Source organism: Pezoporus wallicus, unplaced genomic scaffold (assembly GCF_028554395.1).
Source record: "Pezoporus wallicus isolate ANWC-B61680 ecotype Strahan unplaced genomic scaffold, APGP_CSIRO_Pwel_v1 contig_3710, whole genome shotgun sequence".
NCBI classification, from domain to species: Eukaryota; Metazoa; Chordata; class Aves; order Psittaciformes; family Psittacidae; genus Pezoporus; species Pezoporus wallicus.
The window spans coordinates 3,124,273-3,147,932 of NW_026640315.1; the positions used below are offsets into that span (position 1 = coordinate 3,124,273).

The 23,660-nt window shown below is 39.1% G+C and overlaps 1 protein-coding gene across 2 annotated transcripts in view; it reads right to left on the reverse strand.

The window, feature by feature from the left end:
- SMURF2 (SMAD specific E3 ubiquitin protein ligase 2) overlaps window positions 1-23,660 on the reverse strand; it is a 57,308-nt gene that overhangs the window by 20,389 nt on the left and 13,259 nt on the right. Inside the window, exons 2-6 of one of the 2 annotated variants that reach the window (XM_057418447.1) lie at window positions 9,574-9,612; window positions 7,856-7,964; window positions 4,076-4,105; window positions 2,206-2,339; window positions 1,370-1,435 (exon numbers count right to left, since the gene is read on the reverse strand). In XM_057418447.1, coding sequence (XP_057274430.1) covers window positions 1,370-1,435; window positions 2,206-2,339; window positions 4,076-4,105; window positions 7,856-7,964; window positions 9,574-9,612 — 378 coding nt within the window. The remainder of the gene's footprint in view (window positions 1-1,369; window positions 1,436-2,205; window positions 2,340-4,075; window positions 4,106-7,855; window positions 7,965-9,573; window positions 9,613-23,660) is intronic. The other variant, XM_057418448.1, reaches the window with a different exon arrangement.

Sequence of the window (23,660 nt, forward strand, 5' to 3'; positions counted from 1 at the left end):
ATGCATGTTGCATACTCTGGAGGGCAGCATGAGAGCATGTCATGGTGTGAAGGTACAGTCCCTGCAGTGTCATGTCTGAAGGGCTGCTGTGGGCAGTGGATCTCTGCTGCTGGAGCAGACCTTAAACAAGCTCCTCTTAAAAGGGACTCCACAAACAAGATTGTACGATGAGCAGGGGACTGGTATACTGGAGAAAAACCAAAAAGCAAACCAAACCTACGACATATGCACTCTAGAAAAATTACTGTTTTATCCTTTACTCTTCTGTGCAAGCTCACATGGAAAATTTAATACTCAAGAACAGTCTGAAGTGTCAGTAATGCACTTAGGATTCCACATTTTTACCATCATTTGACTCTCATGTGCCTCCTAACATCTTAATTAACACTTGAAGATCAGATGCTAGACAGATGGTTAAAGCAACATAAAGAGGTGAAGTCCTAGGTATTATTCAACAGAACATATTGAGGACAGCAAACAAATGCACCGAAGCCCTTATTTGCTGACTTGTATTTCAACAGTTTCCCTGGCTGACAAAGCAAGAATGATGCTTGGATATTATTTGAACTAGGAACTGAATATAAAGCTGAGCATACAAATTGACTTTTCTTCCCCTCCCCAAGTCCAAATATTCTCATTAACATCTTGTCATAAAAATAAAGACCTCCTCATCCTGATCAGCTATATTTGTTTTTTCTTTTACTTCCTAAGCTGCCTTCTGAAACAACTCACAATGCACCAAAAAGAGAGTGCTTATGAAGCTGTTTGTGGATACTTGTTTTTCAATTTGCCAGCTTCTTTTAAATTCTTAAGTTATTTAAGGTTTATGAGTTTGCAGAATGACAAAGAACAGCCACTGAAGCTGGTGACAGACTTGTTAATAACCCGTGAAAACACAAAATAAATTGAGCAAGTCATCTCAGACAGCAATTCACTCCTGTTGCAGCAAGATGTTTCATCCTTTCGCAAAACCTACAGGAAGCACAGCTTTGCTGGAACTCTCCATGGCCAAGAATGTGTAGTCACTTTTTCACAAGGAGCTCAGGCTCAAACTCTCACCATTCGTTACAGTGAAACTAAAACTTTCTAAATAAATTTCATATTATCTATGGTCTTATCTGTCTCAACACTTATGATATGGGGGGGGGGGGGGGGGGGAGTGGGTTGTTTGTTTTTAGTGGTTTGGGGTGTTTTGTTGTTTGTTTTCATTCTCTACATACACACTTCTAGCCTGAGGTCCAAACGGCCCTGGCACTAGACAATGAACTTAGAGGGGGGAAATCCAGTACACAAAATTGACATCTAGGAAGGGTATCTCTATAGCTACTAGTAAGCTGCAAGAGAACAAAAAGATAAACCCCTTACTCACCTACTATCTGTCCTCTAACAGTATCATTGTCATTTGGCCCAAGCTTGCACAGATCCAATCTCTGATCTAGGGAACAAGGACACACAGAGTAAATCACACAGCCTTTTGCTGCCTTTGAAAGGCTCACTGAAGTACCATCAGAACAAAATTCAGCCTGGTGTAAGATAGTTAAGTACCTGTTACAGAAGGTAAAAATCACAATGCTTCTCTACCAGCATGTCACTTTCTTCTGTTTTGATTATCTAGATAGCCAAGCACTACGTTTCCACCACAGTGCACCAAATCTTGTTGAGAAGTAAATGGCACCCATTCGGATAATGAGAAAACAGCACCTTGCATGTTAATTTACTTTTCAAAAGTAGATACAAAGTGCTCAAAGTATTATACACTTAATATGATAAAATTTACTAATTAATTTTGAAGGCCCATTAATTTTTAAACTACAAATGTGGCTTTAATATAAATTTGTCCTTTTGTTTATCTCTTAAGACTTGCATTTCTGAAGGTAATAAAAAAAAGATAATTTGAAGGCAATTGAATCTGTCTTCCTTTGGAATTCCAACACACTAAGTTCAGTGTTGACAATCCACAACCAGACTGTGGCACTGACGTTACCACTGTCTATGGTAACAGGGCAAAGGCACTGAAAAGCCAGTAGTAATTTACCTTCTCTATCCTACTTGTATTATCCTTGGACACAAAACACCATTACAAACTACCAAACCCATCAGAATATACAAGCTTTACAAAAAAACCAAATAAGTATCAGTCTTCAAAAGCCTGTGCATGAAAGTCTGGGCTGAAAGGGAACAAACTCTAGTCTTCAGCTTACTTACAACCAGTGTCTTTAAGGCGGTTGATTGCGTTTGAAAGAAGTCTCACACAACCCAGAAAACCAGCTCCCTGCTTTTTATGAATTTTCTTGTGATTCCACACGCTGATTGTTATTGAGTCTGACTTCCCAATGTATCTGAAAAACGTGGAAAAACAGAACTGTGAATGGTACTTACTGAATACTTTGAAGATGCTCCAGAAAACACCTTAGGGGGAAAAAAGATAATCCACCATGACATTAAAATTTAACACACACTGTATTGGCAGAGAGAGTAAGTCATCTTCAGATACGATGTACACACTACACTTGAATGAAAGCATGTCTTATGAAGGAGTTTACTTGAATACAAGCTAATCTAAAACCCTGATTCTGGAAGAAGGCATTCACGTGAATCCAAAGTCTACTTAAATCTGTTTCAAACAGTAACACGAACAGACGGTGAGCTGGCCCAGTGACCGTATCTCTTCAAGCAGCTAAAAACATGCTTAGATTCATGCCTATGCTCAGCCTAACCACAGAGAACAGCAATGCTCATGGCAGCATGTTTGTGAGCAGCGCTAGCAGGCAGAGCAGCTCAAATGCCAGGACAGAAACTATCAGTTCAGGGTTCATGTGCAGCACTTCATCTGCTGCTGCTGCTGCTTTTCAGGCTACTCTTCCAACCACTAGCAATGCAAGTCAGTCTCTTTTAGAGCTATTCTGAGCACTCAGGGAAAATATAAGGCAAACCTAGTTACACATCTGCAGTTAACGAATCTTCAGGAAGTTAATTTGCTATTAAGAAAGCCTCAGAAAGGCCCCGTTTGTAACATACGTTATATATTAAGAATGTGACCCATAACAACAAGTTCATACAGTATTTTAAGTGAGATGTGCCACATTCCCCTCCTGGCCCCTGCTCACATGTGGGTTGCCTCCTTGCAGCATCACTATGGGAAGGCTTTGCAAAGCCTAGATGTGCCTTGCATGGACCTGGGGACACCTGGACACTGCAGGCTATTTTATCTTTGCTTTTTTGTTTGAAGCTCTGCTCTTCACAAACAATTACCGTGTGAGATAGTTTTTGTTTTCAACACTTCCAGAGGACAGTTTCAAAACACACAAAATAAAGGAGCTATTGTCAATACCGAATTATCAGTTATTTCAAACCGAGGAAAATTAATTTGTAACTATGGATTAGATCCCAAGAAATGCTTTTAGTTCTCCCTTCCCAGATCACAAATTTTGACATTCTGCAGCATAGTTCCAAGTGGGTTTTCTTGGTTTTGAAGGAAAACTGATCAAACTCACTCAACCAACATCTAAAAACAACTCCCCAACTGACTGAGACTTGATCGGCTTTAAGACATCTTAATAGTTTCATAAAGATAGAAATGATACTGTCAAGGTTGGCAAACCAAACAATTGAACTAACTCTCATGGTTTAAAATTGCAGTGTGATGAGGTGAGTTCTCAATTAACACTTCTCCCCTTTTTTCTGTTTCAAAAAGCAGAACTTAGACAGCTTCTTTTTCCCACCTGCAGACAGGGACTGACCCAAGAAGACAGAAAAGCCTAACTGTAGGCACATACCCATGAGCGTAGTTTAAAATAACCAGTGCACATGTAAAACAAACCCAAGCAAACCACAAACATCACGCAACACCCCCCCCCCCCCCCCCCCCCCCCCCCAAGTTTTGTAATAGTAGACTGGTTGCATTATATAGGTCAGATTTTTGGCCTTACAACCTTGACAATGCCAGTTTTGCATAAAGAAACAAAAGATGAAGATGGGAATTCACGTGCACAGTTGCAGTCTACAATGTTTCATGTAATTAAAATAAATTCTTATGAGAACAAGTTAGGTGCACTTAAAAATAAAGACTTATGACCTGTCTTGAATTTTCCAGTTTTCCTTGTTGCTTTAAAAAAGTCAAAGGTATATGGTTAAACACAATTTCATAACAGAACAGTCTGAATAATATGCAGAACAGCTGAATATACAACACAGTTTCCAAGAATTACTGTAACATTTCAGGGTGAGGTTCTCATGGTTGAGATGCAGACAGTAAGCCATCCATACCAAGCAGGTGAGGACTTCTATGTGACTGCTATAACCTGCTATGATTTTTGCACCAGAAAACCTGACTGGTTCATGCATTTAAAAGAAATAAGGAAGACAAACTGCATTTTCCAAATAAAGATGTCTTGGTGTTTTTTTTCCAAAGGAAGAAAAGAAATAGCTCAGTAACTGCTGGTTGGCTTTATAGCAACATGTTTCATCTGCATAATTTCAGGCATGAAAATACATGGTTGCATTTCAAGAGTGACGGTAGGACAAGCTGTCATTTCCAATCCATTCGCTGGAGAAGTTACATTTGTTTTACATCATCTGGCAATGAAGTTCCAACATAAAAGCCTGCACTAGGAATTGTATTTGTTATTAAAAAAGAATGTTCCAAAAAATAAAATGAGTTTAGAAAAAAGAAACCAAACAGAAAAAAAATCACATCCCCCTCATTTTGATGGATGCTCTCTCATAATTCCTCCTCACAATTAAAGTTCTTGGAGCTTTTTCTTTTACTCAACCCTATCAGCAACGTCTATTTCACAGCTTTGTTACTTCAGAGATAAAAGGAACTGGATTAATGGAATGGAAACCTGGAAATTCCATTTCCATATGTATTTTTGAACTCACATATATCCTGAATCTATAACATTCGACTTTGAATAAGAACTGTGTGTTTGGAAAGCTTAGGGAAAAGTAGCACTTCTAAACAAGAATCAAGTACATGCCACACTGGAACCCCCTAAAATTTCAATCAAAATTTAAAGCATAGAGACAACTGGTACTTTGTCTAACTAAAATTATCTTTGCCAAGGTGGTATTTCCTCCTGAGCCAATGTACCACTCAGGAAGGTTTGATATCAAGTGACTTTTCATCCCCATGGCATTATACATGCATTATAGACAAGAAAAGTGGAATGAAGAAAGTGGAAAAAAAATATTCCTGAAAAAAACACACCTCTTCCTGATCCCAAGCCAGATGTACTCCCTCCAGAAAGAGAGAAAAATGCAACATCAAGAGGTATGAACTCAGGCTTGGATGCCAGGAATTCCCTATTTCTAATCCACGCTGTCACACAGACTCTCTTTACAACCTGGGCAAATTACTTCATTTGTTTCTACATATTCCCATTTCTGAAGTTTTTCTAATATAATGGTTATGCTTTGAGAGATGAGCTCTTCAGTTTGGAGGGGAAGAGGGTGTGAAGAGACAACAAAAAATGCCACCCCAATTTTTTTCTCTTCTTTCTCCCTTCACACTGCCATTGCTCTCATCTCTGGTAGCAACTGAAAAGGGCTGGAGCCTTTGGACAGTCACAAGAGAATCAGCCAGAGGCTGTGGCTTAAGACAGGAACACAGCATAGACGTGTGGCACTGACTGGCTGCTCCTTTCTCCTCTCCAGTGCTACACAGTCCAATGCTGAGCTGAGCCTACAAGACACTGTAAAAACAGCTGCATCAAGCAAACGGCAAGCAAAGCAGGCTTCTACTCCAGATGTTCCTAACAGACCCACCTAAGAAGTTCAGGATGTCTTTTATGTCTGATGGGCTTGAGCTGGCATGGCCAGATCTACAAACACGACCCAGAAATGCTTTCAACCTAAACACAAAGGGCATCATCAAACTGGTCTAAACAACCATGTCAACAAGGCAAAGCTGTTGCAAAGAGCTGCCTGACAGCGATTTAAGAGTCAAATTTAGGATGGCATTGTCTAAACCAGCACTAAGCAGAGCTGTTGCCTTCTCTCCCTGAGAAAAATCCAGGATCATTAGCAAAAACTAGGCAAAGTAGAGCTGGAAGGTTAGGGGAGAAAGGTGATTCTGCCAGGGCAGCACAGGGACTTGAGAATCTGAAGGTACCAAGCAGCACTAGAACCTGCAGGGAGATTCTGGGAAGAGGAGGAGTTACAGGAGTTGTGCAAGATTACATTTGAGAGGTATAACATAGCAGGAAATGCCAGAGCCTGGGGTGCAGATCTGAAGGGCACAGAGTCAAGACAGGACCAGGACCAGGTTTTGGTGGAGCTCATGGTACAAACACCTTTTAAAAATAGACCAAATGACTTGCTATGCCTTAAAGGCAGAGGGTGCTGGGGAGGACTGGAGTAGGCTTGAGGGCACAGATAAGCCTGGGAAGGCTGAAGCAGATCTAGGATATCAGAACAAAGGGAAAGAAGAGAAAAAGGGTACCTATTAAGTTTCAGAACTGATGGTTAGGTAGTGTTTAAATGCTCTGAACATGAGAAAGTCTGTAAATGTGTTAAGTCTGGTTATTCAGAGCTTTGAGGAAAAGCCTGAACAATAGGGAAAACACAAACAAGACTGAAAATAACGAAGGGGAATACATCCAGGGCAAGCATGGTATTCTACTGACATTAAACTGCATCCAGACGGCAACTATTTGGCAATGTCTTTCTGGAAAGCCTCCCAGATTCCCACCCCCCTTCACACACCCATCTAGGCTGAAGAATCTGAGCAACTAATTCAACTGCTGCATTTCACACTACGATCTGAACTCAGAACCACGTAAGCCAAAGGTAAAACCTTTTTTTGTTCTTTGTAACTGCAGAAGTCTTTAAAAAATCTTATACAACAGAGTGTATTATGCTGAATCAAGTCAGCAAGCCACAAAATTCCTTTGGAATTAGCAACTTCATTCAGACATCATTGCATAAATACATCACAACAGATCCATCATACTGTACCATTTGCATATGTTACCACATGATACATGAGATACTTAATTAGCAGCAGTGTTAATGTGCTGCACAATTTCCAGGCTGGGGGACATTTCAAGCAGCCCAACACAACCAAGCGGCAGTTTTACTGCACACAGGCCTGTCAGTTATTTAAAATCTGACAGAAATCTTCATGGTAGGAAAAAAAACAAGCAGGATTTTTCTTTTAATAAAATTCACATAACTGCACCTTCCTCTGGTTGCTTTCCTACGCTGTGTGGTGGCAGGAGCAGGCACACTGCCACTGAGACTCCATCTGTCATGCTTGGTGTGCAAAGCATTTCCTGTAACGGTGGAAGCGTCATAAGGAGAGACCAGAGTTCCCATGCAATGGTGTGTTGTTAGGGTAAACATTAGGAACTTTAAAACCCTAGTGTTTCCTAGGTTTGATGAGAAGAAAGACCAAGTTGTGTAATCTACAAGGTTTGCCATCAGGTGCTTATTTTATTCCTGTTCCCCCCAGAAAAGTTGATTATCTTAATATCCGGTGCAGATGAAAACCTGAGACCTGACATCAGGTATACTACAGTAAAAAGCTACCTTAAAAGGCAGGCCGTGAGTTGTTGTATCAAAGAGATCTAATATTTTACTGCTGTTTTAAATAGGAACTGAAGACTAAGTGACTGATGTTTATCAATGGAAATACATTTCCACAGAGTAATGAATAACACACAAGACAATAAAAAGGGTTAAATTATTACGAAGAAAATTTTGAGAGAGAAAGGATTATTTTTAATAAATAATTTTTAATAAACTCTGGGATATTTTCCTAGCTGTAAATAGGACATTATTATGACTATCTGACAATTTTGTGTACTTTAGAGGATTTCACTTCAAACCTTTGGTTATCACTGTTACCACCTACAGGTCATAATGCTGATTCCATTTTGGATCAAGTGTATTCTTCACAGTATCTGTAGAATGGCATTGGCCAGATCCGTCCACCACAACCTTAGCAAATGGATCAGGAAGTCCTAAGAGGAGGAAAACAAGAAAATTATCAAATGGATCAGGATGCTTTAAAGTCTCTTATCACTGCGCTACTTTAAAAAAAGTAAAATACTTTATTTGAAATTGCCTTTATTCCTAAATGAGGGCCATGTTTAATGAATGGGAATAATGTAACATATTAACACAGGAAATTACTAAATTAGCAACTTATTTTGCTGATACAGAGTAAGCTGTGCAAGTCAAGCATGAAGAAAAAAATAGTCTGAACACCTTAATCTTTGCGATTTAGGACTGAGTAAACTCTCAGCATACAAAGTATTCAGCAAAAGGCAGAGAAAACAGATTTATGCTCTTCTTGTTTCTAAGATGAATTAAGATCATGATTTTTGGTTGTTACTGGTACTACAGAAAATCACCTATAACAGGTTATTCTTGCTTTTGAGGTCCACTTTGCTTTCTGCTTCTTTTCCTGCCACCTTAGTACCTTGGAAACACAGAACACAGGTTCAACAAAAATTAGTGTAGAGATGGTGACAAACTAGGCAGCTGAGGGAGGGAAAGAAGCAGGACCAGAACAGCCTACAATTAGCTTGACTGCAACTGCTATTCTAACCGACCCATTAACTGACACCAAAAGGGATGGTCCCACCACTAATGCCCCTAAGTCATGCGGTCCTATCCTTTTTTCCCCTCATACTAATTCCTCACCCGAGTGCCCAGTGAGTCAGCTGAAAGAACTAAGGTGGTGAAACATTATTCATATTTTCTGCAGCACAAGTTCTGCACCAGTTCCGCTTCCTCAGGTGACTCAGATGGAGTCAGTCAAGCAGCAGTGGCTCAAGACAAGTGTCAGACAAAGCATGTGGGGATGAAGACAAAGCATGTGGGGAAGGGGAAGAATAGGACCTTGTGATTTGTGCTTCAGCACAGAAGTGCATCACAGGTTTCAAATCTTGAGAGTGTTTTTTAGGTATTATTAAACTGTTAAACACCTGGAAACTTACACCAATACAAAAATCCAGATATAAAGCAAGTTTTAGAAGTATCACAAACTCCAATATAAATCTGTATCATCCATCCCTTCAAGTTCTTTTCCATATTCTGGTCTGATGTTTTGAATTTTGCCCAGTCCCAAGTGGGAGGCAGCAGGCAGGTGATGTGTGTGTGCATGCTTACACAGCCAATAACATTCCTTTCTGCCTCCTTCATCCACCTCTTAGCACTTCTTTCAAAACATTATTAAAATTAATTAAAACATAATGTCAGAGGAGGTAAGTATTATGACATAATAATTAAGATGTACCTCTGTCTGCTGGACAAAAAGTTCTTGCATGAAAAACATTTTAATAAATATGTGTAACTGAAAAACATGTAATTTGCCTGAGAGAGCAAATTTGTTTCCCACTCCCACCAAAACCAGAGAGAGTGTGTCAGGGTTTTAATTGTTATTATGAATCTGTGACAATTGTCACCTAAGAAAAAATTAGAAGCCCTGAAGTAAAATGATGTGAAAACTTGAAAGCTCCCACCCCCTTAATGCAAATATCTTAATACAATGATCACGTGCAAACACTGATGTACAGAACCTGCAGAATATATATCCTGTATATAAAAACTTTAACAGCTACTTACGGAAAAAATCCTTTTTCACCAAGTTTTTTGCACACAGTACTGCAAGAAAAACAGAAATACAAGATAAAGTCACTGATCCCCAACTTTAAAAAATTACTTTACCTGTCCAGCATTCCAGAAAATCCTGTCCAAAATGAGTGAACATGACGAATTGTGCTCCTACATCATTTACATTGTCATGTAAAATAAATCCTAGAAGCTGAGCCAGAAGTGTCATCTTTTGGCAGTTCACCTTCAGGCAGATTACAATACAAGTGATATGGTGGTGCTATCGTCAGGCAATAGTTTCACAAGCAATTTTTTTCCCCCTCAATTCTTTTGCCAACTCTGTGTTTACACCAAGTGAGGGAACTGGACCATGTCTAACTAGCCCAGCAAACAGTGGCACAAAACATTGTGCTAGAAAAATTAATGGCATTACACAAGCAGGATATTATGTTCAGATCTACAGACCAGCAAAAAGCTTCCTTGACCATAAGAAATAGTGCATCAGGCAGTTCAGGCTTTTCTGTTCCCCTGAGTGCTAACTAAATAAACATTTTTACCTGAAAAACATTTGGGTGGAGTAGACTAACTTCCAATGCGAGAGGTTTGATGGCTCTGAAGATAATGTTTTATTTGTAGAAGCTAGTAACTATTTCAGTCTTTTTTGTTTAAAATAAAAAGGGAGGAACATTTGTATTTGTCAACTAAAAATACCAAGGGGAAAACCATCTCTATGAGAACACAGTAAGTAATAAAGAAATAAAATAAATCAATAAATAAGAGGTCAAAAGGACAACTTTGATACAAGGATGCCAAGGTACACATTGAAGACTTCTCACAAAACACACCACTGTTCGACTACATATGCTTATCTATTGTCACAGGTTTAGTAAGTAGGAAATACCAGACTCCCCTGTGAAACATTAAAATATTTACTGATAACACACAAGGATTCTTACGTATTGAGTGAAGCATGAATTCCCACAGCTAGCACAAAAAGGAAAAGAAAGGAAGGAGGAAAAGGTATCTGGTTGGGATCAATGCTGCAAAAGACTCCTCACTGTAGGATCCCTGTGGATATTTCTTCTATGAGATTGCCAGTATTAATTACTACCAGGAAATGCAAAGACAGAAAAGTGCATCCAATAACCGCATCCCACAGACACCGCCTCAAACCAGACAAAACTGCTCATGCTTTCTCCACAGGACATCCTCACAGTGATCCTGCAGTGTTGCACATTCTCCAGTTTCTTTTACAGCATCTGCCCAAATAAGAAGTAGAGCAGAGGTTGTCCGTGAGCACTCTGATGGAGATTTCCAGGATCAGGGCAGAAGGCATCGTTCTGCATGCTAGCACAAAGCTGCATATTGTCCTAAAAATCCATGGAATTATTTTCCCCCTTTTTACGTTCATAAAGATGTTGATTTTAGTGAAACTGCTTTCCACGGGAATGCAGCACTGTAAAACCTATTTAAAACTCTAATGAGTTTTTGTCCTCTGTAAAACAGAAGGGGACACCTATTAATGACTTACAGAGAGCCAAACATCTCAGGTATTTCTGATACCTGGAGTTCAAGCATGCACAGGAAACAGACTGTCACATCACTGCCTGCTCCACAAAACATTCAAATAAGGTCCTTAGAATGGTGTAATAAAAATCCACAGCTACTGAACACTTCCATGTGCCCAACAGTTGAAAGTCTACCCATACAACTGATACCAGCTTAGAAGACATTACAGAAACAGATAATAAGATAAACTTAGAAAAATGCTTCTGCAGTTTTTATTATACCAAGAATATGCTCAGCCTGAGCTGTCAACATGCACCACTCAGCCCAAGAACTGAAACTCATCAGCCAACTTTCATCTAGTGGTGAGAAACTTAGAGTAAAATAGATGCTTACATAGATGGCCACTGTTTTAAAGATCCCCAAAGATATAATTTTTTGCACAATTTCACCCATTATAAGAAACAGGAAGTGTCAAGTGAAGCTGAAGGCTTTAAATCCAATAGTTAAGTCAAAATTCATACAGCATGTTTTGAAACTGTATCATGTCCAAAATAAAGGTTTGACTAATCTTTTGAGAGACAAATTGCAAGGTTAACTAATTATAAACACTTATTTTCAAAATAGAAAGCAAGCCTGCCAGTGGGATTTAGCCAAAGTCTCATTTTTATAAGACTGGGCACACACACAGCATACAGACTAATAACCGTTTCCCCAACAATTAGCCACGAGTGAACAAACTAGTATTTTTGGCTCGAGATTTCTTCTCTAGTAACCACATTTAAGGGAAGTCAGATGTCAACCCACTCTGGCTTTGTCAGGTTAACAAAACAGGAGAGATGCTGAAAAATCTTCCATTAACATCACCCTCTCTGCCAGGTATTTCTAGGTGAAAAAGCCCAGGTCCCAGAGGCATCAGCTCTGTTCTAAGGGAAACAATCTTGCCCATGCACAGAACTCTGATCTATCTCAGGACTCTTTTTTTGGACAAAACTTTTCCCACTGGTGCAAAAAGTACCAGAGTTTATGCTCCACTTTTCTAACAGTTTCAACACTGTATTATAACCTATTCTGAATATTCTGATAACCAACTGATTAATAGTTCCTTGAGAATAAAAACTAAGGAAGTTTGGTTTCCTATGGATTTATGTTTTATGGTTGACTGAAAGCTATAGCTGAGGCTTTTCCCACTGGTAGGGCCTTTAGACAGACACTCTCCAACGCAGACACTCCAGTGCTCTTGCAACATGGGATCTCTTGCTGCAGCTTTTTCCTCCCATTTCAGGTCACTGCTAGCGGTCTCCTCTCTATCCAGGCAATGATTCTCAGAAAACTCACAGGACCTAATTATCTTTGAGGCCTCTTATCCTATGTCAAATTTGAGCTAAAGAGTCAAAAACCAGGAAGAACCATAGCAAGATTTATTTCCCTTGACAAAACCAAGTTAAAACATTAATGGTTCTGGACCCAAACCCACATCATTATCAGATCTACACAGCTGCACCATTAATAGATCTTTTAGAGGGACAAGGGCACTGACAAAAGTTATTTGTTATTTGTATGTTCTTGCTTTAAAACCTTGATTTAAATTGTTTTGAAAACAAAAACTCTTCAGCTGAATTTGCACAAAAGGTTTTCAGAAACAAGAAAACAAACCAGTGCCTGCATATATCAACACTAGTTTGGAATAAAAAAGGGGTGGGGAGCATTGTACCATAAGTGCATTATCAAAAGACATCAATAGCTCCTAGTACAGATATGTAGATTAAGTATTTGTTACAAAGTATCACTGAGTCAGTGGATAGCTATGTTTTGTATTTGTTACAGACTTCCTGGGTAGTCTACACAGAAGAGAACATTAATATTCCAATATGAAAGAACAATATATACATGCCAAGACAAACACGCACATCACTTTTACATACTATACGTTCATTAAATCTCTTTGCCGTGCCTCATGATCTCATTCAAACATATGCTACTCAAGTCAGGCCACAGAAACATAATATTATAAAGCTTCCTAGTCTCCTTCCTTGACAGCTTTGCTCACATAGTTCTCAAATACTCAAAAATAGGAATGAAGTGAACCACGTTTGCCAAGTTCCTTTTTCTGATTTACTACTCCAGTGACTGACACAGAATGAAAAATAATTTGACCATTGCAAGTAAATGCAAATTTACTATCCTCCAACTCCTGTAATCTAATTTATGTGTTAACTATTGAAATTTACATGCAATTAGGGACAGGTCTGAAATAATCAGTTGAATCCATAAAGTGAAGGGAATGTGATTATTGCAAATGTGAATTTTATAAGAAGATAAATATTTCTCTCATTTTCTGAACTTTTCCGACTCTCTTTGCTGGCTACTGAAGAACTCATTACAACTGCTTCTTACTTTGGAATCATTTTTTACAGAAAAATCAAACTTTTTAGGACATCAGACTGTTGTCACTGAAGGTACCCCAGCTTACACATTGCCACTATTTATGTAAGTGTTAAAGAGTATGTTTAGTTCAGACTAACAAGTATGTCTATAACACAAGGTCTGCATTCTAAAGGGAAGAAGAACACAAAGAATGTGAAATAAAGCAGAACGTACTTGTAGGAGGCCTACAATGAAAACAAGTAAAAAGTGATAAAGATCCATGAGATTTCACAGAATCACCACATCTTAAGTCTGCCTAAGAGACTTCAGTGATTCACCTTCAACTGTTGGATAACAGACCTAGAGTGAGTGTTGAGGAAGGCAACTTTAAAAGAGAAAGTGTTACCTCAATTTAAAGAACGTGGCCATTTAAGGGTATTGATCTTGTATTTCCAACCTATATCAAACTGTTTATTCAATCTATATCAAACACATAACCAACACATTAAAAATTAGTAAGTGACTTAAGAAAACACCCCCCCATCTCATGTCAGACATCCATAAGCAACCAGTACTGAATCAACAGACAGCCCTGAGTTTATAGAGGGGGAAAAGAGGACCGGTCCAAAGCTAAGATTATGGTTTCTAATCTTCTAGGTTTTCATGTGTCATCACCATAGAACTAGCTCAGCTTTCTGCATCCAACCAACAGTTTGAACATTATAATTCTTGTTGTTCTTTTCTTTCCCCAAGGGGTTCTCTCCAGAAAGAGTGCTTGTTCCAGAACATATGTAGCACATGGGATAGCGAGGAGAAAAACAGGCTGCCTATCAATTTTTACCACAACAGTTCATTTTGAAGACAAGTCTTTCTTCCCCCTACAGAAACACCATCTTTTAATGAAAGCCATTAGCATTGCTTTTTGTGATCAGATCCCAGTTGTTTGCATGTAACACACAGTGCAATACAATCACTAAAATAAGTCCCAGCTGTAGAAACACAATGCTATGCTGTTGCTAATGTGTGTTGTACTGATAATGAATGGTCGTCTATGCTTTAATCTGAATAAAGCTCCCAACTGCTCTGCCTCTCCTTGCCAAAAATTCCCCTTCCTCCTCCAGACTGTGGTTGCATTCCAATTACACTGCTGATTGGAATGAGCCTGCTTGGGGGAGGGAGAGGGAGGGAGACAAATGAACCCACACACACGCCCCTCCTCGCCTTCGGATAGCTGCCCCTGGGACCCAGAAATCATTTGGGGTGTTTGAACCCAGCACTGACATGACGTACTTTTCTCCACCTTGTATAAAACTCTTCCTGAATTTATTTATTTGGTCGAGAAAAACATTTACGACAGGCAAACAGCACACCATGCACAGGTTCCAGCAGGAGAGCTCAGTACTTTAAACCTTTCTAACAAATTCCTACTGTTTTCTTCCATTGTTGGCATGCTACAGAGAAACGTGTATTTTTCTGCTTGCATTCCCTCCTTGGACCTGCCTAATTCCCACATGGAAAGATATAAAACAGGAGGTCCTCAACTATTCATCGAACAAAAAGCTGTAAATAACACCATGCACATTTGCAGATACAGCTGTTGAGGTAATAACTTCCTCAATCAAGGGTTTGGAATAAATTTTTTTATCCCAACTACTCACGTTAAATTTTACTTTACAATTAATCTCTCTCAGGATTTTTTTTTTTAAAGCTTTCATTTCCTTCCAATTTTCATTTCCTCTGAAGGTGTTTTTTCTGCACATAAACAAAGTGACAGAACATGATCATAAACTAAGAATTTACTTTCAGTTAATGAAATTTATACATTCTAGAACATTGCAATCGATTATCGTCAAGAAGGGACACACAAAGGCAGGTAAACCCAACAAACGTATGTTTTACAGGTGTGCAGGGTTTTGAGTGAGAAGGTATTGAAACATGAAATGGAGAAGAAAGCAGCAGCACCATTATACACCACGGTCACTGATCAATGTGAGCTGGAAGGTTTCATATTGCACCTAACAATAAGAGGCCTGCAGCTGTTCCTCTCTCAAATCAGGTCTAGCAATCAGATGGATGCGAGGTAGATCAGGAAGCTCAACTGGCTTAACAGAAAATTAACCTTCTGGGGACACGGATTAGTTTGCCACTGGCTCCAAGAGCTGCACTGACTTATCCTGCAGTCACACCATCCATAGATGTAATGAAAAGTGGCAGAAGCACATGGCTGCAAAGAAGGGAGCATAAGCCAGACTCCTGTTCCGATGGCAACTTGCAGCTGCACTGGAAAAGTACACCCCACACCTGGGAGTTTTTCAGCTCTAAAAACAAAGACACCACACACCACAGTATTTAATTTGAATGCAGACAGGTAGTTTTCCTTCTGTTTTGTACTTCCAGATATTTAGTTTATTAAAACTAAAAATTTTCCATATATATATAATACATATGAAAATAAAAGCAGATTTTGCCATCAGGACACAAAAGTAACTAGCTAACACCCTTCAGGTTTTCAGAGTCTTAACCCTTAAACATTTGGATGGAGATTTTATTTCCTATTTCCCAAACCATACTCGGAAGCACAGAATAAAAACACTGAAAAGAGAATCTCTCTTGGAAGTATACACAACTGCTTTCAGGCTGCTCTGTTACTGACAGCTGCTCTGAGTCTCACCAAGCACAAGAAATTTGGAGTAACCTACTGAGCTCTAAACTAGAGTTAGTACCAAACACGCACACACACAGAGGCTGCCATGCCCTTCTTTAAAAGGTTCAATAACTTCCCCCAATTCTTTACTGTGAAATTCAGTGCTACCCAAATTGAAAGTCCAAACACCATCCTCTTCCGCGACCAGTATATTTGCAGCACACACAGAGATGCAGGTGCCATATGACATACAAAAGCAAGCTTAGTTCACCCAAGGATATGGGACAAACTGATGCTGATTTCAGACATACTCTGCTCGATTAGATTAAACATAAACACTCTTCACCATCCCCTGCATCCATGGCTCTGCCACAGGAGAGAGCTGCAGCATAAGCACTGCCCTCTGGAGCGGCCAGAATTTTTTTTAAGTGCTCTTAAAGTGCTGTTAAATACTAAATTCCTGTCAGGTTGGAAAAAAGAAAAACAATGTTCAGCGCTAGTTCTAAGTGACATATAAAAGCATTATTGCTAAGGCTGCCATCCAAACACAAGGCCGACAGCTTTAAAATAAACTCTTTTAAAGTAAGTATTAGGATAACCTCAGCACTAGGAAAGCACTTTTAACAAGAATTTCCTTTAATAATAGTTAAAATCCTAAATTGTCCCATAAACACATTTCTCCAAGTTTAACTTCCAACACAAGCCAGATGCTAAATCCTTAATACACTGCATGTAAAATGAAACCCATTTCTAAGGGTCACGTGCACCTGCTTGTAACCATTGTCAGTTAGAAATCTGTGTCTCAACAAATCACAACTACTCCTCTGGGACTAAACAAACCAAACCACAGTAACCTGTGTTCAAACACCAAACAGCAATATGGATTACCCAGAAATGAAAAATGTCCTAATAATGCAATATACTTTAAACCACTACAAAATATGCCAGAAACTAACACAGTAACAACACATTTTTCTTTCCGACAGATTCAATGTATTAAATTCTGCCTATAAGCGGAGGTTGTGCTTTGACTGGATTTAGAATCCTAGACTCGTATTATCTGTATGTAATATAACTCACAGAGATTAACATTCAAAATGAAAACATCACACATTTATCAAGGAAGAAATGTTAATGAAGATGCCCTGCATCACTGAATAGCAGTCAAGGCACTAAGTCATTCATCTCATGCAACAGTGAAATTCTGGGACAGAGCCTCCAAGGCTATTCTGAATTCCTGTAAGGGGAGGACAACACGACAGTGACTCAAGCCTCCAGCAGCCTGTGCTGGGGATGTCTGATCTGAACAACTTGTGGACACGGCCAGATGGAGTCTGCCTAGATTTGCCATGTTTAGACTCCTGTTTAACATCATGATGTCTACTTCACAGTATTGTTTTACTGTAAACAAAAGGCTTCCTTTTCCACTTCTCCTCCCTTACTCCACTCCAAGCCAAAAGTAAAACAAAACACAAAACCCTCCACACCACTGAATTCTTCCTTCAAGCAACCAATGCATTCACATTTCCTAGATTCATTCAGCAATGGGCTTACTGCCACACACGTCACCAGCTCTATTCATGTGTCCAGTTTATTTGATATGCCTGTCAAGGTAAAGGAAAGAAATTGCTCCCCAAGCATTTCACATCTTACCATGAAAGTCTACAAGTGTCTTTTAATGTAGATTCCTGTTGGAACCACTGAAGTTGAATATGTAGATGCAAAAGCTTCAGGTGTTTTTTGCTTTGCCTTTATTTTAGCTATCTACCAAATATGCAAGTGAAGCCTGAATGATACAGGATGAAACCATCCCCACCAGGGCTCTGTGTAAGCTAGGGCATCACTCACAGCTCAAACAGTGTGAAAGAAGCAGAAGTAACACACGGGAAACTTTAAGAAAACAAAGGCTATTGCGAATATTTGCATTTCCTGGTTTAGTGTGGATGGAGCCTCTCAGACCAGCCAGGATGTTTCTAATGCATAACTTTCATACACTAGAAATTCCACTTCACTTCTTCACCCTACTCCAAAAAGGCCTAACCCTAACGTCTTGTCCATTTTCTAGCAACTGAAAAACCACTATTGTACCATGAAGTCATCATACATACACCACTTACAAAGACTATTGAATACTATGCTGGTCAGTTGGGGGGGGAGAAACAACATAGCTGCAAATTAACAGCTACTAGAATGCTTAAAGGTCAGCAGTCAAAGATCAATTTCCAGGCCAATTTCAAAGTTCTCACTTCTGTTTCTCACACTTGGAGTAAGCATAAAATTGTATTTCAGTAAACAAAATCAGGGTGGGAAATGGAACTCTATTAAAGAGAAATGAACCCACCACCTTCGCTGTTATCTTTGCTGTACAATGTTATTTTTTTTAATCTTCCTGAAATATTAAAAACATAATTACAATTTAAAAAGTTGACATTTAAAGTAGCATTACCAGGATTAACTAATTTCAAACCTACAGAGGTGGTTATTATATGCAAGCGTGAGGGACGTAGACTCTATTATGACCATTAACTCAATTATCTTAGAGACACTGGAATAATATAGTATTTAAGAGCTCAGGCAAAGAAAAGAGGGTGCTCTTATCTCAAACTCTGAAATCACAGCAGGTAGTCTTTAACAAGATCCAATTTAGACAGAAGTGATTAGTTCAACTTTATCAACTTGCAATATACTAAGAGAGCACAGGATTTTTCCTGTGCGGATGGGTAAATAAAACAAGGTAACATGGAAATTTACCCATATATTTCTCAGCTTGTTTTGACAGGAACAGTGGAGAGGAAAAAAGCTAACACAAGAAATAAATTACAGCTCTGTTCTGCCTGGTGTATTTGATGCACTTCTGAAAACGTTCTGGGGGAAAACACACTAACAAGAAGCAGAGCCCTCAGACTTGTTTCACGGCAGTGAACCTCTTCACCCTCTGAATGATCCAGAGTAGGTGAAACAACAAAAGAAATTCATGATCTAATTACCAACAAAAATGCCCTGAATTTTAAAAAGGGCTCCAGACAAGAGGCACCTGCAACTAACCCAGACTCCTGCATGTCAGGAACCGTAGATACCAGCAGCTTTCCAGCCTGCAGGACCGCTGCTATCTCTGTCAGGCCACAGCCACACACTTGATTTAAACAGGAAGTCTTCAAAATTCTGTCTCCACTGCAGACATGATCCTGGGGGGGACACTGCTATTGCTGCTCTGGGACGAGGTGGAAGGGAAAGAAACGCACACACATAAAGAGCAAAAGCATGCACATTATTTACCCTTCATGGGTAACTCTCATGCCGCTCTCCAGCCAAATGCTGTAAATATTAATTTGATCATCACTGCCAAAAGGATTGTCAGGTGCTTTAAAAAAAAAACAATTCCTAAACCCCAACTGCTAAGGTGGCAACTTTTGCTGGGGGGTGGAAAGTAAATCCTAGCATTTCAAATGTGTAACTGAAGTATTTGAGTAATTTTACACAGAGTATTCCCTAGTTAATAAAACTTTAAGAGTTTATAAGGATCATGATTTTGATACTATCACCAGCAAAAATCACTAATTAAGCATCCTCCACCCTTAACCTAAATGCTTAGTTCAGCACAAATTTGCTTTAGTACTCCACCTGATGTACTGAAATCACATTATACGGGGGAACACGGATGAGTGATGCACCCTTTATACACTTCTGCATCATCATCGATATCTGCAACTTCAGACATGGATTCTGATCTGTCTCCCTGATAACATGTGGATCCTGCCTCTTCCTCCTTTAATGTAGTTGAAATACTTCAGCACAATGTTCCTACATTGATTTTTTTTGGGGAAATTGTTTTTTGTGGAATGCTTTCAGCTCTGGAAACTGCCTCTCTGGAACTTAGCAGTTGGGCTTTTGCCAAAAAAAACAGGGTCAGCAGAAAGATGTGTGGTCTCTATACACACCTTTACCTGGTTACTACGTTTATGCCTCTGATGATGCCTCTACCTGCAGAAATGCAATACCATAGAAATGGGGAAAATGCCAGCTGTTAAAGAGAGTACATACGGAAACCAAGACAACGTCACCATTTACACATTATTACATTTCTCATGTACCTCAGTCCAGTCTTTTTTCCCCCATCAGACAACCACAAAGCCTCATCTGCAGGAGGTAAGTATATCAATAGACTATACAATTTATAAACTAATTTAGTTAAATTACTGCAGTCCTTTAAGATGAACAGATTCAGTTTAGTTTCTCTGTATAAACAGATGTGCTCTACGGAACAAATCCAAACAGTTTAAGAAGCTGCTGCTGTTAAACAGAGATGAGCTAATTGCATGAGCAATCCTATTTATTTCCACAGAAGGAAAGCAACTTATATTAAAGCCGCATTTTTCTCATTCTGCTTTATTTTTACACAAGTTGCTTAAATTATTTAGTCCAATCAGTATGACTTATATACTATTGAAAGAACTAATATAAAAGAGGTTTTAAAGAAACAAAACATCAAGAGATTCCAATGAAACAGCTTGCAAATATGTGAAAATAAAAAATCTTGCCAAAAAAAAGCAGCTTACCATGCAATTTAAAATACTACATCAGAAATGCTTTGGGAAGATGAAACATTCAAGCAGTGAAAAGACAAAGTTTTTCCTACAAAGAGGAGCACATGGCAGAAGACAATAAGCAACAGAGACTGAAGACTAAGATAGATAACGGGAAGCAGGTGAGGCTGAAAGGAGGAGTATAAAGCTGATTATATTAATGTAAAAAGTATAACACTGTGAATCAACACCCCCAGCAATATAGCAGAGGAGTAAAAAATCAGGAAGGTATTTCCAAGAACTTAAGAGGATATTTTGTTACCAGGCGCCTACGAAGGCAGAACAACTTTCAAGCATCATGAGCATGCAAGTATTTCCATTGATCTCAAATACCAAGTTATGAGCTTCAGAAAGTCTGAGTGGACACGACAGGGATTTTGAGGGGACACAGAAATGAAAAGCTCCCGTTTACGCTGGGTGCCTTTCACTCTGGAAACTCTCAGCCTCTTGCAATTATGCTCACAAAGCATTATACAAAATATCACTTCTCTGGATTTCTACCATTTCTTACATGGCTACACATACAAGGTAAGAGCAGACCCAGCTTTCCAGAGGAATTTTTATATTCATTTCCTATGCACACTATTCCCTGGATATCTCAAATGTTGAGTGCCACCCCAGCTCCCACCCAATACAATTATTTGCTAAACAACATACTAGCTTACCAAGTAAAATCGCATTTTCCTCTCACAACTATCCTCTTGCATCTGAATTATTTAATATTAAACACCTTCCTATGAACTAATTCCTTTAGTTTCTCTATCATCTATGTATCCTAAAGCCAATACAACAACTTACATTAAAACTAGACCAGAGACATGCTAAAACTCTTGTCAGCTCTACAAACAGTGACAGAACAAGGACAAAAGCCTTTCCCCCCCCCTTGCATTCCTTCAACGAGCTTTGTAAGCTGTATCTCTCTTTTAGGCATTGATTATTAACTCAATTTAAGAAGTTACAAATACATTTCCCATTTATGTCTGTGCGTTACAGACTCTGAATGCCATTGTCAAGAATAAAAGTATACAAGTTTTAAAAACACTGAAAGTCAAACCATAATGATTGCCTTGGAACTGGCATGCTACATTCAACTACATCTTCAGCTGATCATGTATTTTCACTAAATACAAGAAAATGAACTACACTGAGTCAGTTCACCAGGTTCTGCCAGCATCACTCGTGTCAGGCTTGCATTCCAGGCATGTGACTGGTCTCACTAAAAGGTGATACTGCCAAAGGGCCAGAAGACAGGAGTGATTTTAGGATGCAAGCAAGCATTTTAGGACTTAGCTAAAAGTCATAAAAGTGCCTAAGCACATTTAAACTGGCAGAAGAGAAATTAGAACAAAGAAGCGAGTCTCATAGATTCTGATCCTAAATCTAGACTGCTGTTCAGGAGACAACAAAAAACACGGGATTGGAGAAGATAAAGTGTTAATCACATATTTGGTGGTTTATGAGCCAAAGCAGTCTGAGGTTTAAACTGCTTCTGCTCAGTGCTCATCCCATTCAGAGACGATGAATCATTTCCCATTTGGCAACACTTCTGCCTACAAGGCTGTCTTCTGTGAGATTTCTCCTGTATCCCTGTAATAGATTTGCTAATTTAGTACACCTGACTTTGAGCAAAAGCTATTGTTGCCAGCTGTCAGACTAGACCTCGTCCTGTTTATCAGACACATCTAAACCATCCTGTTCTACCCCAGTCATAGAAACAGAACACTCTTCACTAATCCCAGTGCAGTAAATTACTTTCTAATATCCTTGTTTTTCTTACTCTGCCAAAATACCAACACATCACAGATTTAAAGCAACAGCAAAATCAATTTATCCACAGCAGCTGGGCTCATACCAGTTTATCCAATAACCACATTTTTTTTGAAGTCATATTTGCTGTTCTAGTCATTCTGTCCATGAATTCCTGAGTTTCAGCAGTAGAGGTCTGACTATTTTAAACAAAGGTAATACAAGCTCACAGGGAGTGTATTCTAGCTTTTTCGGCAGGCCTCCACAGCTCTTTGAAAGATAAATCGGAGCAAAACAAAGTATTAAACGCCTCACACACACTAAAACATTTCCTCATTTTCCCCAGGGTTTTGTGCATGCAAAAGAAACTGCTTTACTTTCTGTTTATAAATATTTGTCTGGACAGCAGCTTAAAAGGGTAGGGGCAACAAAGAAAATATGTGGGCTTTTTTTAGTTTGGTGTAGGTTTTTGGTTAGGTTTGGGGTTTTTTTTTTTACCTACTTACAGAGAATCTGGGAAACATATGGAAAAAACGATTTCTGTCTGACATTTTTACTCCTAAACAAAACTACCAGAACTTAATTTCTTATATTTCAGATTACAGAAATCAGTTATATGGATGCAAAAAAGCAGACTTGCTGTTCCTTGGTTTTATACACTGTCCAGAACTCCTACTGCACTTCAAAAAGCCCACTGTATTCACAAAAGCACATACTTGCACGAGATGCTCTTTTGATGACTTTTACTCTTCCACATATTTTAAAACTCAGTATAATCAACATAAAGCACATCCACCCCGCTAATAAAAACTATGGAATACGTATATTCCTCTCTTCCTTTCTGCCATTTCTGGGGGGCTGTGGAGCTGCTTACTCACCTCTAGCATTCAAACCCGGCTTTAATTCATGCTGAGCAGTCAAGGCAGCACACCTGGGCTCTTTCACTTGAGACTGACTTGGAAGGACAGTCAGAAACTGTGATTCAACATGCAAAGACCATTCACTGTGAGCAGGCTCTACACCACCCTATGGTTATCTTCTGCTATATCTTTTGCCAAAATTGAGTTTAACTGTATCTGCCTACTTGTAGATGAGCAGAGGATTCCTGTCTTTCTTCCTGACAATATCCATATAATATTCCAAACAGGCTGATGCCTTGACTGGCTTCAGATAGGAATAAAAATTAAGTAACTGTACAATAAATAAATCAAGAGCACAAACTCCTCATAGGAAGAAGCTGGAGATAGTTTATG